General features: G+C 36.0%; 2 protein-coding genes across 7 annotated transcripts in view; one reads left to right on the top strand and one right to left on the bottom strand.

Annotated features, from left to right (window-relative positions):
* CCDC102B (coiled-coil domain containing 102B) overlaps positions 1-923 on the bottom strand; it is a 391,327-nt gene extending 390,404 nt beyond the window's left edge. Inside the window, exons 1-2 of one of the 3 annotated variants that reach the window (XM_032293715.1) lie at positions 787-923; positions 237-385 (exon numbers count right to left, since the gene is read on the bottom strand). In XM_032293715.1, coding sequence (XP_032149606.1) covers positions 237-254 — 18 coding nt within the window. In that variant the 5' untranslated portion in view covers positions 255-385; positions 787-923. Of the gene's footprint in view, positions 1-236; positions 386-534 lie in introns of all 3 variants that reach the window. The other 2 variants (XM_032293716.1, XM_032293714.1) reach the window with 2 other exon arrangements.
* A 51-nt stretch (positions 924-974) lies between these two features.
* TMX3 (thioredoxin related transmembrane protein 3) overlaps positions 975-24,166 on the top strand; it is a 39,720-nt gene continuing 16,528 nt past the window's right edge. Inside the window, exons 1-10 of one of the 4 annotated variants that reach the window (XM_032293723.1) lie at positions 2,033-2,145; positions 2,251-2,305; positions 3,082-3,248; positions 4,822-4,861; positions 6,094-6,217; positions 14,255-14,300; positions 15,620-15,700; positions 18,335-18,434; positions 19,068-19,145; positions 23,143-23,209. In XM_032293723.1, coding sequence (XP_032149614.1) covers positions 6,160-6,217; positions 14,255-14,300; positions 15,620-15,700; positions 18,335-18,434; positions 19,068-19,145; positions 23,143-23,209 — 430 coding nt within the window. In that variant the 5' untranslated portion in view covers positions 2,033-2,145; positions 2,251-2,305; positions 3,082-3,248; positions 4,822-4,861; positions 6,094-6,159. Of the gene's footprint in view, positions 1,214-2,032; positions 2,146-2,250; positions 2,306-3,081; positions 3,249-4,821; positions 4,862-6,093; positions 6,218-14,254; positions 14,301-15,619; positions 15,701-18,334; positions 18,435-19,067; positions 19,146-23,142; positions 23,210-24,166 lie in introns of those variants that run through there. The other 3 variants (XM_032293722.1, XM_032293721.1, XM_032293724.1) reach the window with 3 other exon arrangements.

Genomic DNA, 24,166 nt, shown 5'->3' with positions numbered 1-24,166 from the left:
AAAAAAAAAAAAAAAAAAAAAAAAAAAAGAAAGAAAGAAAGAAAGAAAGAAAAATTGAATCTGCCGAGGGCTTGCACTGGATACCATGCTGTATGCACGAAAGGGGTGACATTTAAGGCTTGCTCTCAATTAGAGTGTAATTTAATCTTCTAGTTACTAGGAATACCAATGTTTTAGAACATTTCTGCCTGTTGGAATTTTGAACCTAAGGTGAACCGGCTGACATCATAACTTACCCTTTCTGTTGTTCTCATAGGTTTTCAAAATTTGGTTTGATCTAAATCCTCTGGCACCTTACGTCCCATAAAAATTTCATCTAATTCAGAGGTAGCGACTGCGGCAGTAACCGTCATATAAAAGAATATGGGTTTTACAAATCATTGTCCTGTAGAAGAAAAAACAGGTAGCAATATGAATATTTCGTACTATTTTATTTAATCCCAAAATAATCAGAAAAAAGTCATAAAAAATATCCTACGCTTAAATTTATGTTCTCAAGTTCCAAGAGAAAGTTTTTAAAGAGGCAATCCTTACTTTGGCAAAAGTACATTAAAACTTGCTGCATTTAAGAGATGTCCCTTTGTGCAAACAGGTTGAAAGACTATTTCAAAAACGCTTGGGAAAACAGAGTGGCGCGCAGCTCAGCAATCCAGTCTTAAGGCGCGCCTCTTTCCACAAATTTGATCCAGCATTAAAACGCACAGGTGCACTCACTGCACGGGAGCAGCAAGTAAATGATGTGCCAATATTCAACCCTTGTAAGTGCGTCGTCGGGGCCTGCCTCACCTTCAACCTAACTTTCTCCAGTGTTCACCTTCCCGGAAACGTGCCCGCGTGAACAACCACCGCTTTCCCCAATAAAGCCAGCACTCTGGGTTCCCACGCTCCACAGGAGAGGCCGAGGGCGCAAAGGATTCTGAAGTACACGACTGCGCAGGCGCTGCCCTCCCGGCGCATGCGCCGTACTCCGCGCATACTCAGAGACGGAGACCGGCGGGGTCCTGGGAGGGTAACGGAGGCCGGGCTGCCCCGCCCCCGTATTCTGCGCGGAGCTTCTCTTCCGCTGTGGGTCTGCTCCGCTTCCCTTTCCTGGCGGGAAGGCAGCGGACACCGGTGTCTTTTCTCTCTCTTGCACAGAGTCAGCTTCTGCAGCTCTCCCAGGCTAGCATGGCAGCCTGGAGGTGTCGGGCCGCCCTGCGGCTCTGCGCCACAGGTAATGAGCTAGCAGAGGTCGCGACGCCGGCAGGCTCTTGGGACCTGGCCCGCAGTGGGGCCGGGATTGGGCCCGGGGCTGAGGCGAGGCCTGTGGGGTCCGCGGAGATGCCCGCCCGGTCCCGGCAGAGTCCTGCCGCCCCGCCACGCTGCGCTGCCTGGTCCTGACGGAGCAGTTACCTTGGGGTTCTTTCCCTTGCCCCTGTGTTGGGACCAGTGCTGGACGCGGGAAGGGCGCGCTTCCTTGTGTTTTTTTCATTGTGGCAGGAAGTTTCAATAAAGCTCACTCCTTTGATGGGCAAGAAGGATACTGCCCTCCCAGCTTAACCGCCAGCTCTTGCCTTGGCTTTAGGTTCCGAGTCTTGTCACGTTTAAGGGTTTTTACCAACAGGGCTCAGACAGATCAGGGTCAGGCCGCCGGGATTGTGCGATGTGAAACACTCAGTGTGTGCGGACACACCGAGTGTGTGTCCGCTGTTCTCGGCTCCCTCTCTTCAGCCCTGGGTGCCTTCGTTCTCACTGGGGTCCGCTCACTTAGCAGCCTTTTAGAGCCCATTCTATGTCAGGCAATGCCCTGTAGTAAGTATTAGAGTTGCAGCTCGACTTTGTTTCTTTCTAGCCGTCTATTTCAGGGGAAATACTTTGAATGGCATTTGTAGTTTTTACTGAAGAGATCATTGCTACTAAAGCAAAAGAAATAAGAGGAATGCTGTCTGCTTGTATTCCAAAAAGACAGGATGGTAAAAAGGAAAAGTAAGATGAGAGTTAAAATATATAGGAAAATGGAACTCTGTGTTTATTAGATTTATTGGGTTACTAGAACCTGGCCGGTCATGATATGGTTGCATACAGACTAGATGTTTATTAAATGGATGAACTACTACTGCTTTTGCATCACTTGTACCCTGGAATGCATCAGTGATGAATTTTTTGGTAGGTTGTAAAAGGTCAAAAACACTTCAAAGATGACTAAGCTTATGCAGTATGAGCCAAATAATCAGCATTTATTGTGTACATTTTGTCTTTTTCTTTTTTCAGTTGTTTTTCTTAATATGGTCGTCTGTAAAGGAGTTGTAGAAGATTTAGATGAATCGTGAGTATACATATATGTACTTAAAATATTGTTTTAACTTTGTCCAACTCAGATATCTGAATATTTGCATGTGAATCTGATATTTTAAATTAGAACCAATTTTTATATATTATTAATTTTTTTTCGCTTGTTTTAAGGTCTATGTAGATACAAAATGAGGATATGCCCAAAAGTTTTATTAATAGTTATGAGATCAAAAAACTGTGGCACCCTTTCCATATTCTTTTCTTCCCCATTATCATACCTTGTATTTTATGTCTTTTTGCTTTTGTACTTGTATTTGTTATGTTTTACTTGTATTTGTATGTATTTTTGCTTTAATTATATTGAATTGGTACTAGAGTTTGGTAACTATACTGTGTTTATCTTCATAGTATCACAGCATTCATTAATCCACCTTGCTTATAATAAGTGAGTAGGTGCACTTCAGACCAAAATCTCATGTGTGATCTCTCGGGCTTGACGATAAACAATTGCAAGGCTTTTTCTGGCAGGCCTCATGGGGGAAGGTGCCCTCCCTACACCAAACTTCGTGTATAACCAATGCATTGCAGTCTCTGGAGGAAGTCGTAGTCAAGGATTCGGCCTCCCAGGCCAGCCAGGCTCATTTGCATGTCTACACTCCTTAACCCAGTGGTCTCTATTTGGTGGCCTCCTTATTGGGACCTCACCTTAGGCATTTCCCAAGCAGCTCTGCTAAAACATCTTTATTGAGAGCCTCTGCTGAGGCACTTTTCTATCCCTAGTCTTTTTCTCTCTCACCTCTGCCCATAAAGAGACAGAAGACTTTTGTTCAGTGCTCCTAGAAAATGAGATGCATTCTCCCATCTGCGTCGTATCCACCTGACTCACCTGGTGCTGTTTCATGGGGGAGAAATGGAACACTGAGGGGCTGATGCCTCTTTTTTTTTTTTTTTTTAACCTCTTGGCTTGAACTGTCACAGTAAGTGAATAAAGCCTTGATTGTTTGTTTCAGTTTAGCTTATTGTCCTGATTGACCACCTGGACGCCTGATGGCATGACCAAATGGGTACAGTAGGAGTGTGATCATACAGTGCTGTTCAGTAAGAGCAAAAATCCTGACAGTCCCATAGGGGCACTTCGCTGGTCGTACTATTGGGTTGTGGGGTGTGCTAGCTGATTGTTTACAGAAAGTTTTTGATTCTGAGAAGAACCATTGTTCACAAGGAGATAGTCTTATTAAACTTAGTGCCTTGTGGGGTGTGTCAGTACAGACCTCCTCCTTCAGAGTGTCCTAACGGGGGCACTCTTCCTGAGGAGGAGGAAGGGGTTCTACACCTAATAACCATTTTGTTACCCATGTGGATGCTCACCAGAAAGAACCCTGTGCTGAAAAAGGGGACTTTTACCAAGACTTTTATGTTTGTCAGCTAAATGTGGAAACTGAATTGTTCCTCGCTCTAGAGCTAGCAGATGTGCAACCAGTTGCCTCCTGGATCCCCAAGAGATGGCTCATGGAAATTCAGGCAGGATCACATTGAACAGGATGCATGGACTGTGATGGTTGTGAGAAGACACCATAACAGCATGAAAAAGCTGTCTTGTTTGTCAGACCCCAGGCAAGGCTAACAACACTGTCCAGGGACAGGTTCATGAAGCCAATGGGCCAGGGTATTCTCAGCACATAGAACATGGTGGGCCTCTCCTGTCTGTAATGCTCCTGTGGCTACTGACTGCAGTTGACGTTTCTCTGGGTTTGGCTTAGTCATTCCCATGTGTTCCAGTAACTTGGGCCACACTGTCTAGGCTCTGCAAGAACACCTTTGTTTCCTGTTCACGTAACCTAAGAACACTGCATATGATAATGGCCCTGGATTATTGGCCTGAGCTACACATCAGTGAGCCCAGTTATGGGTGATACAATGGGCTCTTCATGTGCTAAATCAATCCTAATCCACAGGGGTGGTTGAGGATTTTAAGGGACAGTTAAAGGTTGGACCTAGTTAGCTGATGGTGTGATACAGTACCCCAGGCTAGACTGCACATCTCAGGGGAGTGGTCTGGGATCTCAGCACAGGAATTCCTCAATTCAATATTTTTCATAAGCATTTTATGAACACTGAGGCATCATTACCAGGTAATGGTGAGAACACTTCTGAAATCCACGTTCCCAGATGCCAGCCAGGGACCATTCTTGCAAACAGTTCTTTCTAAGCATAGCAGCCTGAGGCTTCCTACGGTACCTATTCTGCACAAGTGTAAAATGTTGTAATAGGGCAAGGAGCTTAAGGCATCTATTTGTGTTACTACCAAGTCCTGCTTTAATTCTTTTTGTTGGAGTCTTTCCTTGTAATTACTTTATTATTGATCAGTTCTCTGCTTTTATTTTTGAGATGTTTGATGGATAGGTCACTGAGTACAAATTTTATATAAAAATTTATTGAAGGAATTTGGTTTTTGCCCTTGTATTTATCAATGTATTATCTCTGCCTATATTATACAGTTGTAAAGTGGACACAAACATGCAATCAAAGATTTGTTTTCTTGTTTTTCAGGTTTAAAGAAAATCGAAATGATGACATTTGGCTTGTAGATGTAAGTATATAAATTTTATATGCTAGTTACCCACTCTTACCATTTTAAGTATTATTTTCTATTTTCCTCTACCCAAAGACATCAGTATACAGCTAGTGCTTATCATACACTCAATTTGTTTTTTTAAGTATTATTATATTTGGGATTTTACATTAAAAAGAATCTCAGAGTTTTAAGGTTCCTCTGAAGGGAACCTATTTTTGATGAAATTCGGGGGTGAGGACAAGCTGGAACCCTATATTATAATGAGGTCAACTTTTAGATTGTACCTTAGTGATAAAGGATATGATTTTATTACATAATTCACTCTTGTTTTCTTAATAGTCTCCAAGAGCTAGAATATATTAATATCATTTAGAATCATATTTTTATCTTAACAGTGGACAAAATTAAATTTTCATCTTCCTTTCTTTCAAGTTTGGAATATATTTAAACCTTATGATAGTTGCTGTTTTAACATGCCTCAACAAAAAGTAGAATAGCAGCAAAAGAGAAAGAAAAAGAATGGCAGAGTTGACAGTTACTGAAGCTAGATGACAGATCATGAGGATCCACTACAGTATTTAATTCTTTCTCCTTTTGTGTATGTTTGAACATTTTCATAGTTTAAAGTTAAAAAATCTTGTTTCATGGGAAGATAAGCAGTTTGTAACACCACTTAACTAGGGAAACCTGAGTATCAGCCCCACCATCTGGTAATTCTAAAGGGTAAAAGACTGTGACTTTAGTTTAATCAACCTGACTTGCTCCTGTGCCAAACCAGTCATCTTAACGACCTCCCCAGTTTTGCCAGTGGTTACTATAGAAGTCAGCAAAGCCACCTACTATGCTGGAATTTTTATAATATAAGTAGATTGATATTTATCATTAAAAATTAGGTGTGTATGTGATGTGGTATGTATATGTTTATTTTGGGGATTCATTTTACATAAAACATTTTATACAGAACATTTACTTGGAAGCAAGGACATTTTTATTGTAAATTGTGTATCTGTTTTAAATAAGTACCAGTAGTCAATTAAAATGAACTTAAGATAGTATCAGTTTTGAGGTATCTAGGTTTATGTTTGTATGTTTTGATCTTTCATTATGTATTTACTTTAAAAATTATATTTAAACTTCTTGTCTAAAACATTATTAGATCATTTAGTCAAAGACATTCTTCAATTCTCACTGTAGCACAACATTTTAATGGTTATCTTTTTTGTTTGTTTTTTGTTTTTTAAAACAAGTTTTATGCACCATGGTGTGGCCATTGTAAAAAGCTGGAACCAATTTGGAATGAAGTTGGTCTTGAGATGAAAAGCATTGGTTCTCCAGTTAAGGTTGGAAAGATGGATGCTACTTCCTATTCTAGTAAGCCTTCACTTAATATATTATTTTACTGTTCTCATAGCAAAAATAATTATATGTAGCAGTTTTCAGGATGGGAGGAAGACTTTTCTGATCATATAAAATTCAGTTATCTTAATAATTTAAGACTGTATACTTTATGAGTTAAATGAATTAGCCATTGAACATGTAGTATGTAGTATATGTTAATCTTATGCTTAACAGATGTTTAAGCCATCTTTTCTCCTTTGAGCTTACTTTAAATAATCTACTTATATGAGGCAGCTATAGAAATCAAGTGTCAAACTATTGATATTGCTACTTGAGTTCAGAACGAGAGTTTGTTTTCCGAGTATCCTGAGATGTGCTATGGCAGAGAAAAAATGGGAACTTGAAGGATGAATTGAGTTAGGATAAATACAAGTGAGGATCAGGAAGGTTTTCACATTAGAAAGAATACTAGAGCAAAATAATAATAGAGTGTAAAAGAGGTTAATGAGTGTGTACTAGAGAATAGAATGAAGTGGAGGTGAGCAAACCTTGGTCTGTAGGCCGAATTTCTCCTACTACCCATTTTTGTAAATAGAGTTATATTGGAACATAGCCACACTCATTTGTTATCTGTGTTCATGGCTGTTTTCATGACCCCATGGCAGAATTCAGTACCTGTGACCTGAAGCCATATGCCCCAGAGAGCCTAAAATATTTATCTGACCTTTTACACCAACACCTGTCTTAAAGGGTTGGAGAAAAGAAGTGAAATTTAGAGAAGTATAAGGTATTGTAGAATTTGGAAAAGAATGTGGCTTTCAGAAAGCAGACTTGGATTCAAATCCTGGCTCTGCCTGCTGCTTTTGTTGTGTAACACTGAGAAAGTTTCTGAACAAGCCTAAGCTTTGGCTTCCATGTTGATACATTTTTAATTCTAATGCTTCTTTTATTGGTGGTTTTGAGGTTTGAATGATAAAGCACATATAAAATCTTTTGTATTAAATACATATAGTTTCTCTTTCATTAGTGAAGAAAGTGGAAGTATGTAATGTATATTTCTTTTTAGGAAGTCAGCGTTATACTTTGGAGCAAGACCTATGTTTTAATCTCAACTTTGCCATGTCCTTCTTTTGTACCTTTGGGAAGCACTTAACCGCTCTTAATTTTAGTTTCTGTATCAACAAAGGAGAGTGATAATCCTCAAGGTTATGGAAATCATATTAGTATCATGTATTTAGAACTCCCTAGCACAATGGCTGCACATATATGACACTAAAGGATGATGCCAGATTTTAAGAGCTTCCCAGGTCAGGCAGTGTTTTGGATTTTATCACTTGTCAGTAGGAGGTAATACACATTTTTGTGAAGGCAATGACTTGATAAAAATATTTTTGGCAGCAACTTATAAGATGGAAACTAAAGAGTACATAGAAACAGGAGATCATCTAAGTCAGCTTTGTGTATATATCCAGGTGTTGGATGCTAGGAGCCTGGTGTTGTGAGTGGTGACAGTAGCATACAGTGGAAACAGTAATTTTGTAGACATGGTCATGCTAAAATCGCAGAAATAATAGATTGGCTTTGTACTGTAAAGAAAACAAAATGAATAGTGTGAGATTCTTAGTCTAGTTGCTGAGCTATGCTACTACTGGTTATGTGGAAAATAATCGTTTTAATTTTGTGTGCATTTCTAAGTTACCAATGATTTTGAATTTGTGGTCTTTTAACTGATGTTTGTGAATAGGGACCTACAGGGTAGGTGAGATGTTAATGTTGGAATTATTGAGTCACACAAGTTAAACGTTGAAATTTTGAGAAGACGAGATAAATGGCAGAAATTGTTATAGAGAGAGGGAGAATTACCATGTTCGATTTGATATTTCTTTGAAATAAGCTTTTAACAATGTCTAAGAAGTTACCGTTTTCCACTGTTGCTCATGAAAGTAATTTATTTCCTGATATATATTTTGATTAGACATGCATACACATGTTTATTCACAGATGCATTTATTCATTTATTCAATCAGTCAACATTTACTAATACTATTTGTCAACCTGTGCTAATCTCTAGAGATTAAAGAAAGACCCAGACAAATCCTGCTTGTCCTGGAAATGCTTACAACCTAATAGAGGGAGAAAGATGAATACACCAAAAAGAGCAGTAAAGTCTTAAAAATGGCAAATTATGTGATCGCTTGAATAGGTCAGTGGAGTCATAGACTTATGTATAAAGGAATGTGGGAATATGAAGAAAAATAGTCAATGACAAAAACAGTGCATACAAACCAGTAAAAGTCTTTGTGGTAAACTGTTCATGTAATACTTCAGTGATAATTAACAATTTACATTCTCAAATTCCACATTACATCTATTTCTTTAGTTTATTCAGTATTAAGTGCCCCTTTGTGCTACTATTTATTAATTGGCACTATGATTAGGGGAAACAAAGCGAAGATACTTTTCCTGAGTTACTTAGAAAGTGTTTTAAATGCTGTTTTTAAAAAGCAGTAGTAAGACTTCATATACAGGTTGCAACATTTTACTCATTGGATATGGAGTACTAAATCTCTTCCAACCTCCTCTCAAAACTACTTGCACCCCATCCTGCATGGTGGGGCTTGCTTGTAAATGCTATTTGAATTATCCTAACATAGTTTATTGAAAAAAATAAGTCCTTTGTAGAAAAGTTGTAGAGTTAGCATTCATTGATTTAGCAGAATGTGCTTACCATGTTAGGATATTCCTGGCACATACTAGATATTGGTGATACATCATTGAACAAAACAAAAGTTTCTGGTGTTACGGAACTTACATTTTTGTAGGAAGAGACAAGCAGTGACCTATAAACATAAGTCAATTGTCTAATGTTATTTTTAGACCATTATTAGAGTTAAATCTCAGTGTTTGATACATTTTTCACTTAAATATTAGCACCAAGGGAATGTTTTATATGCAGTGGAGAAATATAGTACCTTCCTGGTATTAAAAAAGGAAGCTATGTATTCAGAAATCACTGTTCATCTATTACAAACAAATTTTTGCCTTGTGAATCTCAAAGTTTTCTTAAATTTTTCAAGACAGCTCAACTACAGGAATTTTAGTAGAGCTTGGAATCAAACAGGTAAAGAAATGGAACTTTTTTCAAGTCATCTGCCATTGTTACTCTAGGTCTACCTATAGAACACTAAAGGTAGATTGGCTATTACATAGATAACTTTTCCATCCCAATAGGTTATTTTTCAGACAGTCGTGATATCAGTGATCCTTAGCATGCAATCTGTAGACTATCTGCAATAGAATTACCTGGGTACTCACTGTCAGTTCAGATTTCAAAGGCCCACACCAGTCCTACCAAGTGAAAATCTTTGCAATCAGATCTTGAGAGTATGTATGTATGTATTGAGGCTGAGTTTCGCTCTTGTTGTCCAGGCTGCAGTACAATGGCAGTATGGTCTCAGCTCACTGCAATATCTGCCTCCCAGGTTCAAGTGATTCCCCTGCCTCAGCCTCCCTAGTAGCTGGGTTTACAGGCACGCACCACCACGCTCAACTAATTTTTTGTATTTTTAGTAGGAACGGGGTTTCACCATGTTAGCCAGGCTGGTCTCAAACTCCTAACCTCAGGTGATCCACTCACCTCAGCCTCCCAGAGTGCTGGGATTACCATGAGCCACTGTGCCTAGCCGAAAGTCCGTATTTTTAACTGCACTTTAGATGATTCTACTGCACCCTGAGGTTGGAGAACAACAAAGTGTAGAATGTTATTTTGGTAGATAGTTACAGGATTTTGGTTGAGGTGGGATAAGATTATTCCAAGTGATCAAGTTTATAAAATCTCTAAGAGTCTTTGATAGTAACTTATTTCTCAATGATGTATTAAATCATTGCAGTGATTGGAAGCAAATACCATCCGACTCAGTCCAGCAAATATCTGTATACAGAATGTTTGCACTAGAGAAATTTGAGTATTACGACTTGGTCTGCTCTGTGTTTGGAATTCTACCAGAAATGTCTTAATGCATAGTTTTTACTAATAATACCATAACCAAATAATATAAAAATGTTATGTCCAGTGTAAATCCATAGGTGTTTTAGCTCCTCTCTTTGTACATACCTCTTCAAAATGAGTACTAAAAATGTTTCTCATCTGGAAGTTAAAATATGACATAATATCACCTTTAGTGACATGCTGATCTTTATTATGGAACCACTGAAATTCTGTTACTCTCCAACCTAAGTGTGACATCATTTTATGATAAAGATCACATTTTAGCTCTCTTTAATGTGTAAACTTGGAATGGCATTTGGCCAATAACATTCTGACATCTTGTTCATAGATTGTAGTTACTAATTAATTTTACCTTTCTAGATTATAAACTCTTTTTGGTCAATGACTGTTTCAGAGCTTCTCAACCTTGCAATATTGACATTTTTGAGCTGGATAGTTCTCTGGGGTTTTCTGTTTGTTTGTTTTTGGTGCAGGGGAAATCAATGACTATGTTTCAAGGTTTATCAGCCTTGCACAATTGACATTTTGGACCAGATAATTCTGTGGGGTTTTTGTTGGGGATTGGATAGGAGGAGGAATCCTGTGAATTGCAGGATGTTTGGGAGCATCCCTGACCTCTACCTACTAGATATTAGTTGTGTTCTTTCCCAACCCATTCCTACCTGCTTACTCACTGTTTTTGTCAAACAAAATATCTTCAGTTCATAGTAAGCCACCACCATATTTTATATCCTTTTCATGTTAGATACACAGTGACATTCAGTAAATGTAAAACAGGTAGTATCTTTGAGCTGAAAAGGACTTTTGAAGTTGAGTAACTCCTCACTCCTTTCACCCTTTCCCATTTTATAGATCAAGTAACAGAAGGTAACTAGAAGTGAAACTCAGCCTCAATACATACATACATACTCTCAAGATCTGATTGCAAAGGTTTTCACTTGGTAGGACTGGTGTGGGCCTTTGAAATCCGAACTGACTGAGTACCCAGGTAATTCTATTGCAGATAGTCTACAGATTACATGCTAAGGAACACTGATATCATGACTGTCTGAAAAATAACCTATTGGGATGGAAAAGTTATCTATGTAATAGCCAATCCTTTAGTGTTCTATAGGTAGACCTAGAATAACAATGGCAGATGACTTGAAAATATATAAACTATTATTCTCTAATATGAAAAAGAATAAAAAACTTAAAGTCAATTAGACCAAGTTTCAGTCTCAGCCCTGCTACCTAATCAGTGGTTGCTCTCAAACAAGTTACCAAATCTTTGTTTTAGTTTCTTAATCTGAATTAGCTCTATTTTTTCTTCCTCACAGAATTGTTTGCTCTCAAACAAGTTACTGGAATCTATTTTAGTTTCTTTTTATTTTTTTAACGGAGTTTCGCTGTTGTTTCCTAGGCAGGAGTGCAATGGCGTGATCTTGGCTTACCACAACCTCTGCCTCCTGGGTTTAAGTGATTCTCTTGCCTCAGCCTTTCGAGTAGCTGGGATTACAGGCATGCACCACCATGCCTGGTTAATTTTTGTGTTTTTAGTAGAGATGGAGTTTCTCCATGTTGATCAGGCTGGTCTCAAACTCCTGACTTCAGGTAATCCGCCCACCTTGGCCTCCCAAAATGCTGAGATTACAGGCGTGAGCCACCACTAGTTTCTTAATCTGAATTGGCACGATTTTTTCATCCTCATAAAATTGTGTTGAGGTGCAATTTAGAAATATAAGGCCAGTTATAAAATATTTATATCAATTTTATTAATACTGTGTGTGCATTGAGGTGTCAGCAGATAATTAATGAAATCAGGATCAAGAATAGGAAGGAAAAGGATCTAGCATTTAAGAATCTTCTATGTGCAGATTCTATTCCTTCTTTTTTCTCATTTTAAAATCCCAATCTGTAGCCCTGCGAGATGAGTAGTAGTCTCTGAAGGGTAATCAGAGAAGTTAGAAAAGAAAATCCAGATTAGACGATAAATGAAGTTAGAATCCTAACCAACTTTATAATGACCCCACATAATGGGGTCATTATGTGTTTATAACCCCTGCTTTGTTTGCTTTTTTTAAAAAATGCTGTACTACCATTCCCCTTTAAGGAAATAAGGATGGAGTTTTATGGAAGTTACTATCAATTAAAATTATGTCAGAAGTGAAGGTTAATGTTAATGATCAAGAAACCAAGGCCTGTGGGTTGGGTGACATATCACATTGTCTGGATGTAAATACCCAGGTCAAGGAAATGATGTGATAGGGTTAAGTGTGGAGCTGGGATTTTTCTCTCTGGGACTTACTATGAGATCTACAGTATCAGGCTATGAAGCGCCACAGTGTGTTTTCTCATTAATTGCATACTTCATTTTCTTTATTTGATCTGTATATAAATAAATTTTGAGATAATTTAAGTTATATAAAGGGATTACTAGTAGAATATAACTTTGTCCCCCAATCAATTATATTAGAATTTATGTTTTAGCAGTTTTTAAAATAAATTTTAGTTGAAGGGATTTTATTTCCCTGTCTTCTTAATTTGGGAGAGTATTTCCCTGTCTTCTTAATATGAAAAGGGAGCATTAAAAATATGCATTATTCACATAATCTCACCAAAGTCGTTTCTGTGTTTTTGCTGGAAAGAAGGCAATCTCCATTCCCACAGTCTTCAATTAGAACATACTTAACAGAACTAAGTCCTACATTACAGATGGGCACAAATAAATTATGTGCTTGCTCTGAGTTCGAGTGTCTGTTGAGAAGCAGGACCTGATCTTCAGAACTTGAGTTCTTAATTATTACTTCTGCTTTTATGCTACCTCTTAAGGAAAATACATGTGGGCCACTGTCCAGGTCCCTCTATCTGCCTATCTCCATATGTTTAAGGGAGAAACTAGACTTGACAAAGGAAGATAAAATTTTGGATATTATTTTGTCACAGATCGACCACCCTTATTCTTGTGAACTGAATTGGTGAGTTGATGAGAAACCAAAGATCAGTGAAGATTACTAAAGTGATTGTTAAACTGGAATCCAGATGTAAGGTTTCCTTACCCAACTGTGATAACAAAATATCCTGGAAACAAGGAAAATTACAAAGGGAAGGATCATGTGAATAATACGGTGTACTTTTCATTTACTAGCATATGGTTTTGTAAATATCTTTTATGCTATAATGTGTGTTAGCTGAGAATATTTTATTTCTTCTTTCCTGTCCTAGTGGCCATTTGTCTGTAAAATTGTGTTGTATTAATTTGATATATGATTTCTCTACTTTTTAAAGTCTTATTTCCCTTCTGATATTTGCTTGTTTTGTTAGTATTCTTTTCCCTCAAAAGATGCTATTATAGCAACCATTCTCATTTTAATTAACTTGAGGATTTCAGAATAATCTTTGAGATGATTAAAATTAGGTTATCATAAAAGCAGAAACTCCTGAAAGAATTAAAGTTGCTTTTCAATCATATATTGACCATACTAATTAATTTTGTAAATACAAGTTTTTTGGATTTTTTTTTAGATTAGAATACACTGCAGTTCTTTGAAGACTCAAAAAACACTGAAGGCCCCCCCCCCGCCCACCCAATCACCTTGAGGGGGCGGGGCAGGGTCCACTGGCCTTACGGGCCCCCGTAAAAAAAATTAAATTAAAAAAAAAAAAAAAAAGAAAGAGGGGCCTTTTTTTTTTTTTTCTTTTGAGAGAGGAGTAAATGAGACCTAGAAGAAATATTTGTCTTAGACATGAAGTCAAATGAAAAGTACTTGCTTATTTTTTTTTTTACCAGAATATCTTTTTAAATAAGCACTTTACAAATTTTTAACTATTCTTTTGACATACATTTCTTATTTTGTCATAGTATTTTATGCAGGTCACAGATTGGATTATTAAGTAATTATTTTGAACAAGAATGTCATGTTTTTTTTTTCTTTTGTGTAAGTGTATATTCTTAAGACTTAAAAACAAATCTATATGGGTTGTATAAATATCTTTATATTTTAAAGTAAAAGGCTCATTTGTTACCTAGTTTCTCATATTTAAAAAAAAATTTAGAATGCTTTATTCTTTTTCTTATCAAGGCATTGCTTCAGAGTTTGGAGTTCGAGGTTATCCAACAATTAAGCTGTAAGTTGAGTGTTGTATGTTTATATGTGTATTTTTATTAGTTCACTCTACTTACATTTTATTACATTAATCTACTATTAATATGTAGTAGATTTAATCTACTATTAATATCTAGTAGATTCCTTGGAGGACTGAAGATTTGGGTTTGACCATTCTCTATAGGTGAAGTATGTAATTAAAGGAGAGGGACTGCATCTTTATGCTTTTCTTCATATTAAATAATCATGTTGTTTACAGCTAATTCACGTGTTTTGCCTGCTGTGTGACACGCACTGTGCAGGACAAGGTATACAGTCATAAATTATGAAGTATTTTACCCTTGAGGAGTTTAAGTGTGGATTGTGAGATAAAAGAAATATAGAAAATCAAAGTTGATGGATATTAATTCTAATCTGTAGATGTTGATCAAGTCTAATAAAGTGTACAAGTCGAAAGAAATGACATGATAATTCTAAAGGACTTGTTTTATAATTATAACTTAATTGAATTTTCTCATGATTTTTATTAATCTTATTTCGGTAATGTGGGGAGCTGTGGAATTGTTTTGAAAGTTATTTTTATAATAAAGTAAGTTTTAAAAAAATATTTTCACATCTCAACTTTTTGAATTTGAGTAATTTCAGTTTATATCTTGGGTTTTGTGTTGACCTTTCTCCTTCCCCCACTTTGTAAAAGTGTTTGCCTAGCCTCTTTTACTTTTTCTGTTAAGCAAATCATCCTTTATTTTCCTTCTGTTTGATTGTAGGTATTCTGTTGTACTTCCCAATTTGTCCTTTTTAAAATTTCAATTAATTAAGCACACAGATTAATTCTTTGGTTGCTTTTGAAAAATTATGTAATTTTCTAGAAGAGCTGTTTTTATGGATTGTTTTACTCTTTAATGTTGGTGGATCAAGTAACTGTGATGTATTGCTTAACATTTATTTTGCCTCTACCAAAATACTCTTATTTCCCTGTCCTTTCATTCACCTTTTGACAGGGAAGATGGCGAAAATTATAGTGCTTCAATTTTCTAAGCTGTTGACCATGAGTGTGTAGATTACTTTTCAGAAGCATAGATACAATGCAGTTATCAAATACAGAGTAAAATATATTCATGTAATTTTAATAGAATACAGCCTTTTTTTAAATTTTGTGTTACTGATCCTCTGACCAGCCTAATGCCTGTCGTATTTTACATGAGAGCTACTTCTGAAACTTCATTGCATTTACTATTTTATGTACTATTATTTTATGAAACAATAGATGATGATTAACATTAAATATTAAAACAGTTAAAACAATCCAAGAGTAATTTGATTTTGTTTTTCCTTTTTAAGATTAAAAGGGGACTTGGCATATAATTACAGAGGACCACGAACAAAAGATGATATTATTGAGTTTGCTCACAGGGTATCTGGGTAAGTTATTAGAAAAGGCCTTTACTATATGTTATTAATATTTGAAAATTAAATATATTTTAATAGACTGTATTGAACACACATATTTTAAGGACGTACCTGAGTAAAATTGATTATTTACTTATAAGAAAAGATAGGATTAAATAGCATATCCAAAGAAATGCTTTAAAGAAACAGAGACCATGGTTTGTATTATATACTTGTTAACCTCACATTTAAATTTATTTTGTCTATATAAGAATTTTCCCCAGTGATTTTTTTAACACATTTTTGAAATTTTGATTATGTGTAGCAACTCTGTGAATCTTAACATTTATTTTATGATAATTTTGCTTTTGGACTGCCTGATTCAGAGTTTTCAACAAAGCTTTGGGATATTATTGTTCTGAACAGACTCGGGCTTTCATCCATGGTCTTTGATACTGGAAAATGTATTTTGGATAGAGCTAAAATATTTTTCCTTATTTATCACATGCTGCTTTCTGCCAGCTGTGAGGTATTCGTGCATTTTATACTTGGAATGTGACATAGTTAAAACCCAAAGATCTATTTAAGTTACTGATCCTCTAAGGTTTTACTGATAAGGAAGCAAATTCCTCTATAAGCATTTCTTGTGGGTTTGAATTTTTGTTTGTTTGTTTGTTTGTTTGTTTGTTTTGAGATGGAGTCTTGCTCTTTCTCTGTCACCCAGGCTAGAGTGCAGTGGCACAATCCCAGATCATTGCGACCTCTGACTTCTGGGTTCAAGCAACTCTCCTGCCTCAGCCTCCCAAGTAACTGGGATTATGGGTGCCCGATACCGCACCCGGCTAATTTTTGTACTTTTAATGGAGACGGGGTTTCACCATCTTGGCCACTACTGCATTTTGATGGGGTATAAAGAAAGTCAGTGCTTATAATTCTTTAATATGATTATGTAAAATTTCTTAAGGAGAATGTTCATCAAGCTGTGTTAATCTCTATTGGCCTCAAAGTATAGAAACCTATGAGTTTAACAGGTATATTGTACTGATAGCTTTAAATAGCTTTAAGATAAATTAAAATGGAATGGATTTTTTAGTGGCACAATACTGTCTCAAATTATCTGAAAAAATTCACAGCATTAGGAATGATCTTTATTTATTGAAGTTTGTAGTGCTTACTAATGTAATTTTCACATTGACTGTTTCATTTTATTTCCTTTGTAATTATATGCATTTTGAAATAACTTTATGTTGTATGAGGGGAGTACAAGTGGGAGGTACCGTATCCTCCCAGGATTTATATTAGTCATTATATTTGGAAATTTTTAGTGAGTTTTGGTTTAGGCTTAAGAAGGGATTCTCCTAATGTAATTGGAGATAACTCTATTGCAGAAGATATTTTAGCAGTGAGTTCTGGAGTTGCATCACTTACAAGTTAATTACTAAGTATTAAAATAGAGGCTAGGGTAGAGTGATGATGCAATGCATCATAAGAATTTTGAAAATATATTTGCCTTTCCAAGTATGTGGTGAATTTTGAAAATATATTCGCCTTTCTAGCTATGTTCTATTCTTTTTACAAATGTGGTGGAGTGAAAATTATATAATCTACACACCATAAGTAAAAGATGATGTGTATACTATATAAAACTAACTTCTTCTTAGTTTTTTAATGATATTTTACAATTGATGTGCTTCATAATAACTTGTGATGTCATTCATTTCTCAAAGTATTTGCTTCGAAAAATGCTTGTATGATAAAATGTTTTGTTTTCTCTTCATGAGGTTCTTATGTAGTGTTATGACTGTCATTTTCCATTTTATTTTTTCTGAAAATGATTAATGATATGCTTTTTATATTTTTTTGGATTGTAACGTCCATAGGGTACTTTAAAAGCATATAGCATTTAAATTGGCAGAGTAAGATATAAATATTCTTAATGAAGTACTATATATTCCTTGGATAGTGTTTCACAGTGTTTTTGTAAATGACCATTTGAAAGGTAGAAAAAAATAATTCTCATGGGAATTGATATTTTTTTTAAACTAAAGATTATAATTGGACAGTAGTTCTCTTTTTGTCCATCAAAATACTGGCATGGTACTCTGCAAAGGAATGTTTTGACACTTACTTTGAAACTGATAAATTGTGGGTACTATATTAATCTTTTATATGTATGTACAGTTGTAGTCATGAACCACAGTTTTATTAGATTTTTGTGGATTTTGAGATATACTTAAAATGCAGTTGATATAATATTAAAACTTAATAACTTGGCTGGACGCGGTGGCTCACAACGGTAAACCCAGCACTTTGGGAGGCCAAGGCGGGCAGATCACTTGAAGTAGGGCGTTCGAGACCAGCCTGTATAACATGTAGAAACCCCATTTCTACTAAAAATACAAAAATTAGCCAGTTGTGGTGGCCCATGACCGTAATCCCAACTACTTGGTAGGCTGAGGCAGGAGAATTGCTTGAACCCAGGAGACAGAGGTCGCAGTGAGCCAAGGTCGCACCGTTGTATGCCAGCATGAGCAACAAGAGCAAAACTCCGTCTGAAAAAAAAAAAAAAGTCGAAACTTGAGACGTGGTTAGCTATAGTATAAATGAGAATAAATTATGTACTTTAGTTTATAATTCAAGTTTGCTTTTTGTTTTGTTGTGCAACAGGGCTCTAATTCGGCCACTTCCAAGTCAGCAAATGTTTGAGCATATGCAGAAGAGGCATCGTGTATTTTTTGTTTATATAGGAGGAGAATCACCTTTGAAAGTAAGACATTATTTTTTTAATCCACAAAAACAGATGTATTGTAATTTAATTTGCTGTATAATCAAGATTTCACTAGAAACTCAGAACTTATACTGCTCTTACTGGAAATATTTTCTTTTTGAGTATAAGTATTTCTTATAATAGAAACCCTTCCTTGTATATCCTCTGTCATGTTTGCCTATATGAAACAAGTGTATAAAAAGTGAGTAGATGTTGCCTGCCTTAATATTTTTTTCTATTATTAACTTGGTTATTTAAATCTTGTGTTGCTTTTTCAAATTCTGAGTCTTTGAGACTGCAGACTTTGTATGTGTGCATATACTCATATTTTCCTATAATCATCATTATTTTGTTTGTCTAATTTATAATTACCTGAATACATATGAAGTGAACTTGTGTTATATTTAATGGACTTGATTTGAAGAAAGATAAAAGCTCTTAATTACATTTGCCTTTTGCCTGGAAACAATTTTATTTGCTTATATTTTTTCTTTTCACCTAAAAGGATGTAAGGTAGCAAATTATGGTGATGATACTTACTGCATAAGGTAACTCTCACTGTTTAATGAGGAATTAATTTTGACCTTTAATTAATATTTTTTAATGACCTTTTTTCTGTTTTTATCTTCACAGGAGAAATACATAGATGCTGCTTCAGAATTGATTGTATATACGTACTTCTTTTCTGCCTCAGAAGAAGTGGTTCCTGAGGTAATGTTTAAAATTGGATTTTAATGACACAATTTTATTTATTAAATCAAGTTATAATTTAATAAATAAAATTGTGATTATTGATTAAATTATTGATTTTAATATCAGATTTATTTACTGTGATATGTGTGGAAAGAGTAAACATGCTGATTCTTTACTACTGGTATCAGATTGCTTTTTATTAATAAACAAATACCATCAGATTCATAGCCTTTTAGGGGTTTACATTAGTACTGTACTTCTTTCTTTTTAAAATAATAGTAGTGATACCTCAAACTTCTAAACTGGCTTACAAGTAGTGGATTTGTGTTTGTGTGTGTGTGTGTGTGTGTGTGTGTGTGTGTGTGTGTGTGTTGCAGATACAGCCTTTTTTGGGTCCTCACTGAGATAATGGTCTTCAGTAAACAAATCGATAAAAAGGATGTCATAAGTGCTATAAAAAAATTTAAAAAGCAGTGTGATAGTTGGGGCAAATAGGAGCAGGATAGGTGCTGTAGGTTGATTGGTCAAGAAATGTTTGTCTTAGAAGAAAATACTTGAACTGAGACTTTTACATAATGTGAAGGAGCTGTACAAAGATCTGTGGATAAAATACGCCAGAAACAAGAAACAGATAATACGAATGTTCAAGATGAGAACACACCTGGCATGATACCGGAATAAAACAGCAGGCCAATGTGACTGTAGTGTATACAGTGCGATGGGAAGTGGGTAGAGGGCACTGTAGGCTTTGTGAGTCATGACAGTGCATGTGATGAGGTTGAAGTTGGTGAAGAACATGGACTGATGTTTAAGGACATTACTCTGTGCTAAGTGCGGAGTGCGTTAGATAGGTGTGATAATAGATCCATAGATACCCATTGAACTTTTGCAGTAATCTAAGAAATTTGGGCTTGAGGGTTAGTTAGAGAGTTGGGGAGAAGTGAAAGGATTGTTGCTTTTACAAGATAGAATTGTTAGCGCTTGCTGATATGAAAGAATAGGAATGAATCGCGGGTGACTCTGAGATGTTTTGGTTTGAACAATTGGGTAGATGGTAGTGATTTATGACCTTGAGGAATATTGAAGAAGGAAGAGGTTGAAAATATGGAGAGACAAGTGCATTGAATTATTCATTTTAATTTGATTCAGCATGTGATATTAGGAATCTAAATATAAGCATCAAATAAGCAGTTGGACATAGGGGTCTAGAGTTAAGTCAAGGCTGTGTAAAGAACCTTCCTAGACATGGGAAGCAGTTTTTTAAGGAAGTAAGTGGGCCCAGAACTTGAGTTCGGCAAAGGAAATAATAGTAAATTAGGAAAATAAGATGAGTAGAGAGCCAAGATGAAGTGTTTTAAAAAGGAGTGAACAGTTGTGTGAGAATTTTGCAAAGTGATCAAGGAAATAATGAGAGGAAAATAACCACAATATGTGTCCACATGGAGGTTGGTGATGGTTTTCAGAGACATAATAGGGACAAATATCTCGTTGATGTTTGAGAGACACTGGTGGCAAGTAAGAAAGTGGAGAACACAAATGTAGACTTTAGGAAACTTTTAATGAGTAGGGGACTTTAGGAATTTGTCAGTAACTCAGGGGAAACATGAAAGAAATGAACAGTTTTTCTTTTGAATCAATGTAAATTATAAAAAATGGAAATATTTTTCTTTTCACAAAGGTAACAAACATTTCATTACTTTTAAATGTTTTAATGTTTAAAGATTTTCAGATTACAGACTCACCTAAGTATGCGTTTAATGCTTCCTGCAGTAAGTATGTAGATATTTATCTTATGGACTCCGAAATGATTTTTAACGCCTGGAGGAACCTTAGTTTCTGGACAACTTAAACTCATTTTGATTTGCAAAGTATTTTATGCATATGCATTTACTTTTGGAGGGGAAGGTAATGTTACAAGATCCTTAGAGCGTCGCTTTACCAGAAAGAAACCTCTGTGGCTGGCGGTGCCTCTGCTTGGGTTTTGTTCATGCCCACTGGGCTTGCTCTGCCCACTCGGCCTATTGGGCTGAACTTGGCTCATGCTACCAGCCTAGATCCCATGCGTGCCAAGGACAAGCCAGGCACGGAGCAGCAAGGGGTATGTGAGTGAGCAAGCACTGTATCTGACCATTGTGCACAGCCAGGCATGCTGGCTGCCATGGGAAAGGCAGCTCCAGGCACCTGCTCTATGTGAAGCTGCGGCTGGACCAGACGTACTGTAGCCTACTTCCACGGAAAGAACCAGCGTCTGGAAAAAGGGAACAGGTTACAAATCACTGTTCTGGAATGCCTTAATGTAACATAAAGGCTTAAAATGGACTAGAATCTGAACTTTCTACATTTTTGTCTCCCAAGTCCAGTGAACCACATTTTTATATTAGAGATGAGAATTTATGCTGGGCCCTCATCTACAAAGCTTTGTAAGCAGTTGACACTTGAAGTGCACCAGAGGGTTTGCCGTGTTCTAGGCCCTGGCACCATCTGACACCATCTTAACCCTCATATAACAAAGGGGTGTCTTAGACCAAAATCCCTAGAACCTAGAGGGTCTGGGTGGGCATATATAGCATCTATTATGTGAGTATATTTAGTATTTGTGTATTGCTTCTATTATTTTTTAATTAGCCTTTCACTAGTTTAAGCGTTCTTTAATTATTCCTGAAAATATTAATATTTGTCATCTCTCTTTTAGTTCTGAGGATGTATTTGCAAAAGTCTGCTAGGGGAAATAATGGTTACTTCAGAATAATATGAGGAGTTTTACTGCCATAGATGATTCTCAGATAAGAACAAAGCACATAATTTTATAGTCTTTCCATATTTTGAATAATAATGTTTTGTCCTTCAGAGTTTCATTAGCTTTACAACTGGTATTTATGAAAACCCCAGGAGACACAGTAAGGGAGTAAAAGGATGAATTTAGACAGTTTCTGACTTCAGAATACTTATGAAGAAGTATTGGTGAACAAAGAAGATTGACATACAGACTATAACAGTAATAGGAGACAGTTGAAAAAAACGCATGGGAGAGAAAGAGAGCTTCAGAGTATGTGAGACTAGATGGCTACAAGATTTGAGACTATATCATTTGAGTTTTAGTAAGGATCATTCAGGGGTATTGGTGAAAGAGGGAGGTACCAAATGTTGAAAAATACTTCCCAAGCATCTGTGTGGATGAGTTACCAAGAGCAGGTGAATGGAGTATAGAGCCTTACCTAAGAGCTTGCACTGCCCTTAAAACTGTTATTTCATGGTGCTGTATCATTTTTTAACAGTAATGTAACCAAATCCTTCTGTATTATTTTCTCTCCCCTGAGATGTGCCTCCTTCCGTTTTTAATTTTTCCAGGACAACTGTCTTTATTTTTATTTTATTGTTATTTTACTTCATTATCCACTCATTTACTTATTTGTCATTATTTTCAGTATTCCTTTGCTCATGTAATAATTCTTTGTGGCTTACTCAAATTGTTTGTCTTCTGATCTGATATTTGTTTTCTAGTATAGTTTTACTCTTTCCAAATAAGTATAACTCAGATATAAGCAAGGTACTTACTGAATGAATCCCTTATTGCTACAAAACTATAAGCAATGCTCTCAGTTATGGTATCTAACATAACTCTCATAATTGTTCCGTGAGGTAGGCAGTCTCAGTGTCCTTATTCCACAGACAAGGAAGCATAGTCCCTTAGGTAGAGGAGCTCATTACCACACAGCCAGTGAGTGGTGGGAAAGGACTCAAACCTGAATAGGCTGGTTGATTTTTAAGTCGTTTTTAGCTAAGAATAATCTACGGCGTTTACTATAGCAAACAGGACATTGTTCCGGGGGTATATAAAAAGATTCAAATATACTCCTTGGTTGAGTTTGGGATTGACTGTACTCTTTAACTGTTCATTCTTTTTTGTTATCTTTATGTGTGTTTGTGTTTTCTGGTATGTAAGACTTTTGAAATCATAGCTACTCATTAAAATTTTTTGGTGATATAAGTTATTTAAACTTCTGATTTTTTGCAGTATGTGACACTAAAAGAGATGCCGGCTGTGCTTGTTTTCAAAGATGAAACTTACTTTGTTTATGACGGTAAGTTCCAAATCTTTAACTCATGTAAAACATTTAAAATTAAAATGTCTGTTATACGACTTAGGTGTAAAGATTTTGTAAATGCTACTACTGTTTAATGAGAATAACAGTTCTCATAACTTGAATGACTGATGTTTTGGGTTTTTTTTCCACCCTTCAACTTTAAGTTTTTCGCTATTTTATTCTTTTTTACCTACACAACTTTTTTGTTGTTTGTTTAATTATATGCCTTTTTGATAAATAAATTCTATGCGATTTTTATACATTACTTTAAAATGTTCAGAATTAATGTTTTTGAAGTAACATTTCAGATACAGAAAAAAACTTCAAGAAATAACACGTGTTCAATAGTGTTGAAGCTCCTGTGTATCCCTCTCTAGCGGCATTTCCCCTTTGCTGTTAGAAATAACCGCTTACCTGCTATTCAGCATTTCTTCGTTGAATCAAATACTTGGTCTGTTTTTAAAACATTTTAATTGTGATGTCAAACATACATCATAGGAAACAGAATGTTAAATAAAGCCCCACATACCCATCACCAAAGTTAAGCACTTACCAAGATCTTTGCCCATCTTGACATTTGCTCCAACTTAAACTTTCAATTTGTTGAAGTACTTTAAAGCAAATTGTAGTGGCATTTCATCACTATGTGCTTTGTTATGCATCTCTTTACACAATGTAGACTTTTTATTTTTAGATAAATCACATGCAGCTACATCACCTAACAGCATTCCTTGGTATTTTCAAATAGCTACTTACATGGTTTCCAAACTGTGCTCTGAAGTACCCCAGGGCGATGCAGCAAACTCACAGGGGCTACTGGGAATATTTTACATTTCAAGGGAAACAGTGGAACTTGACATCTGTAGGACACCACAAAGCTATTCAAAAGAAAAAGTGAATGCAGTCTCACCTGATAGTCTTGCTAACATTCTAAATTCTAATTCAATAAAATTA

This window comes from Sapajus apella, unplaced genomic scaffold (genome assembly GCF_009761245.1).
Source record: "Sapajus apella isolate SASKATOON/1434 unplaced genomic scaffold, GSC_monkey_1.0 scaffold30, whole genome shotgun sequence".
In the NCBI taxonomy this organism is placed as follows: domain Eukaryota; kingdom Metazoa; phylum Chordata; class Mammalia; order Primates; family Cebidae; genus Sapajus; species Sapajus apella.
Note: the sequence above shows the minus strand (reverse complement) of the source record. Positions and strands in the feature narration are given on the sequence as shown.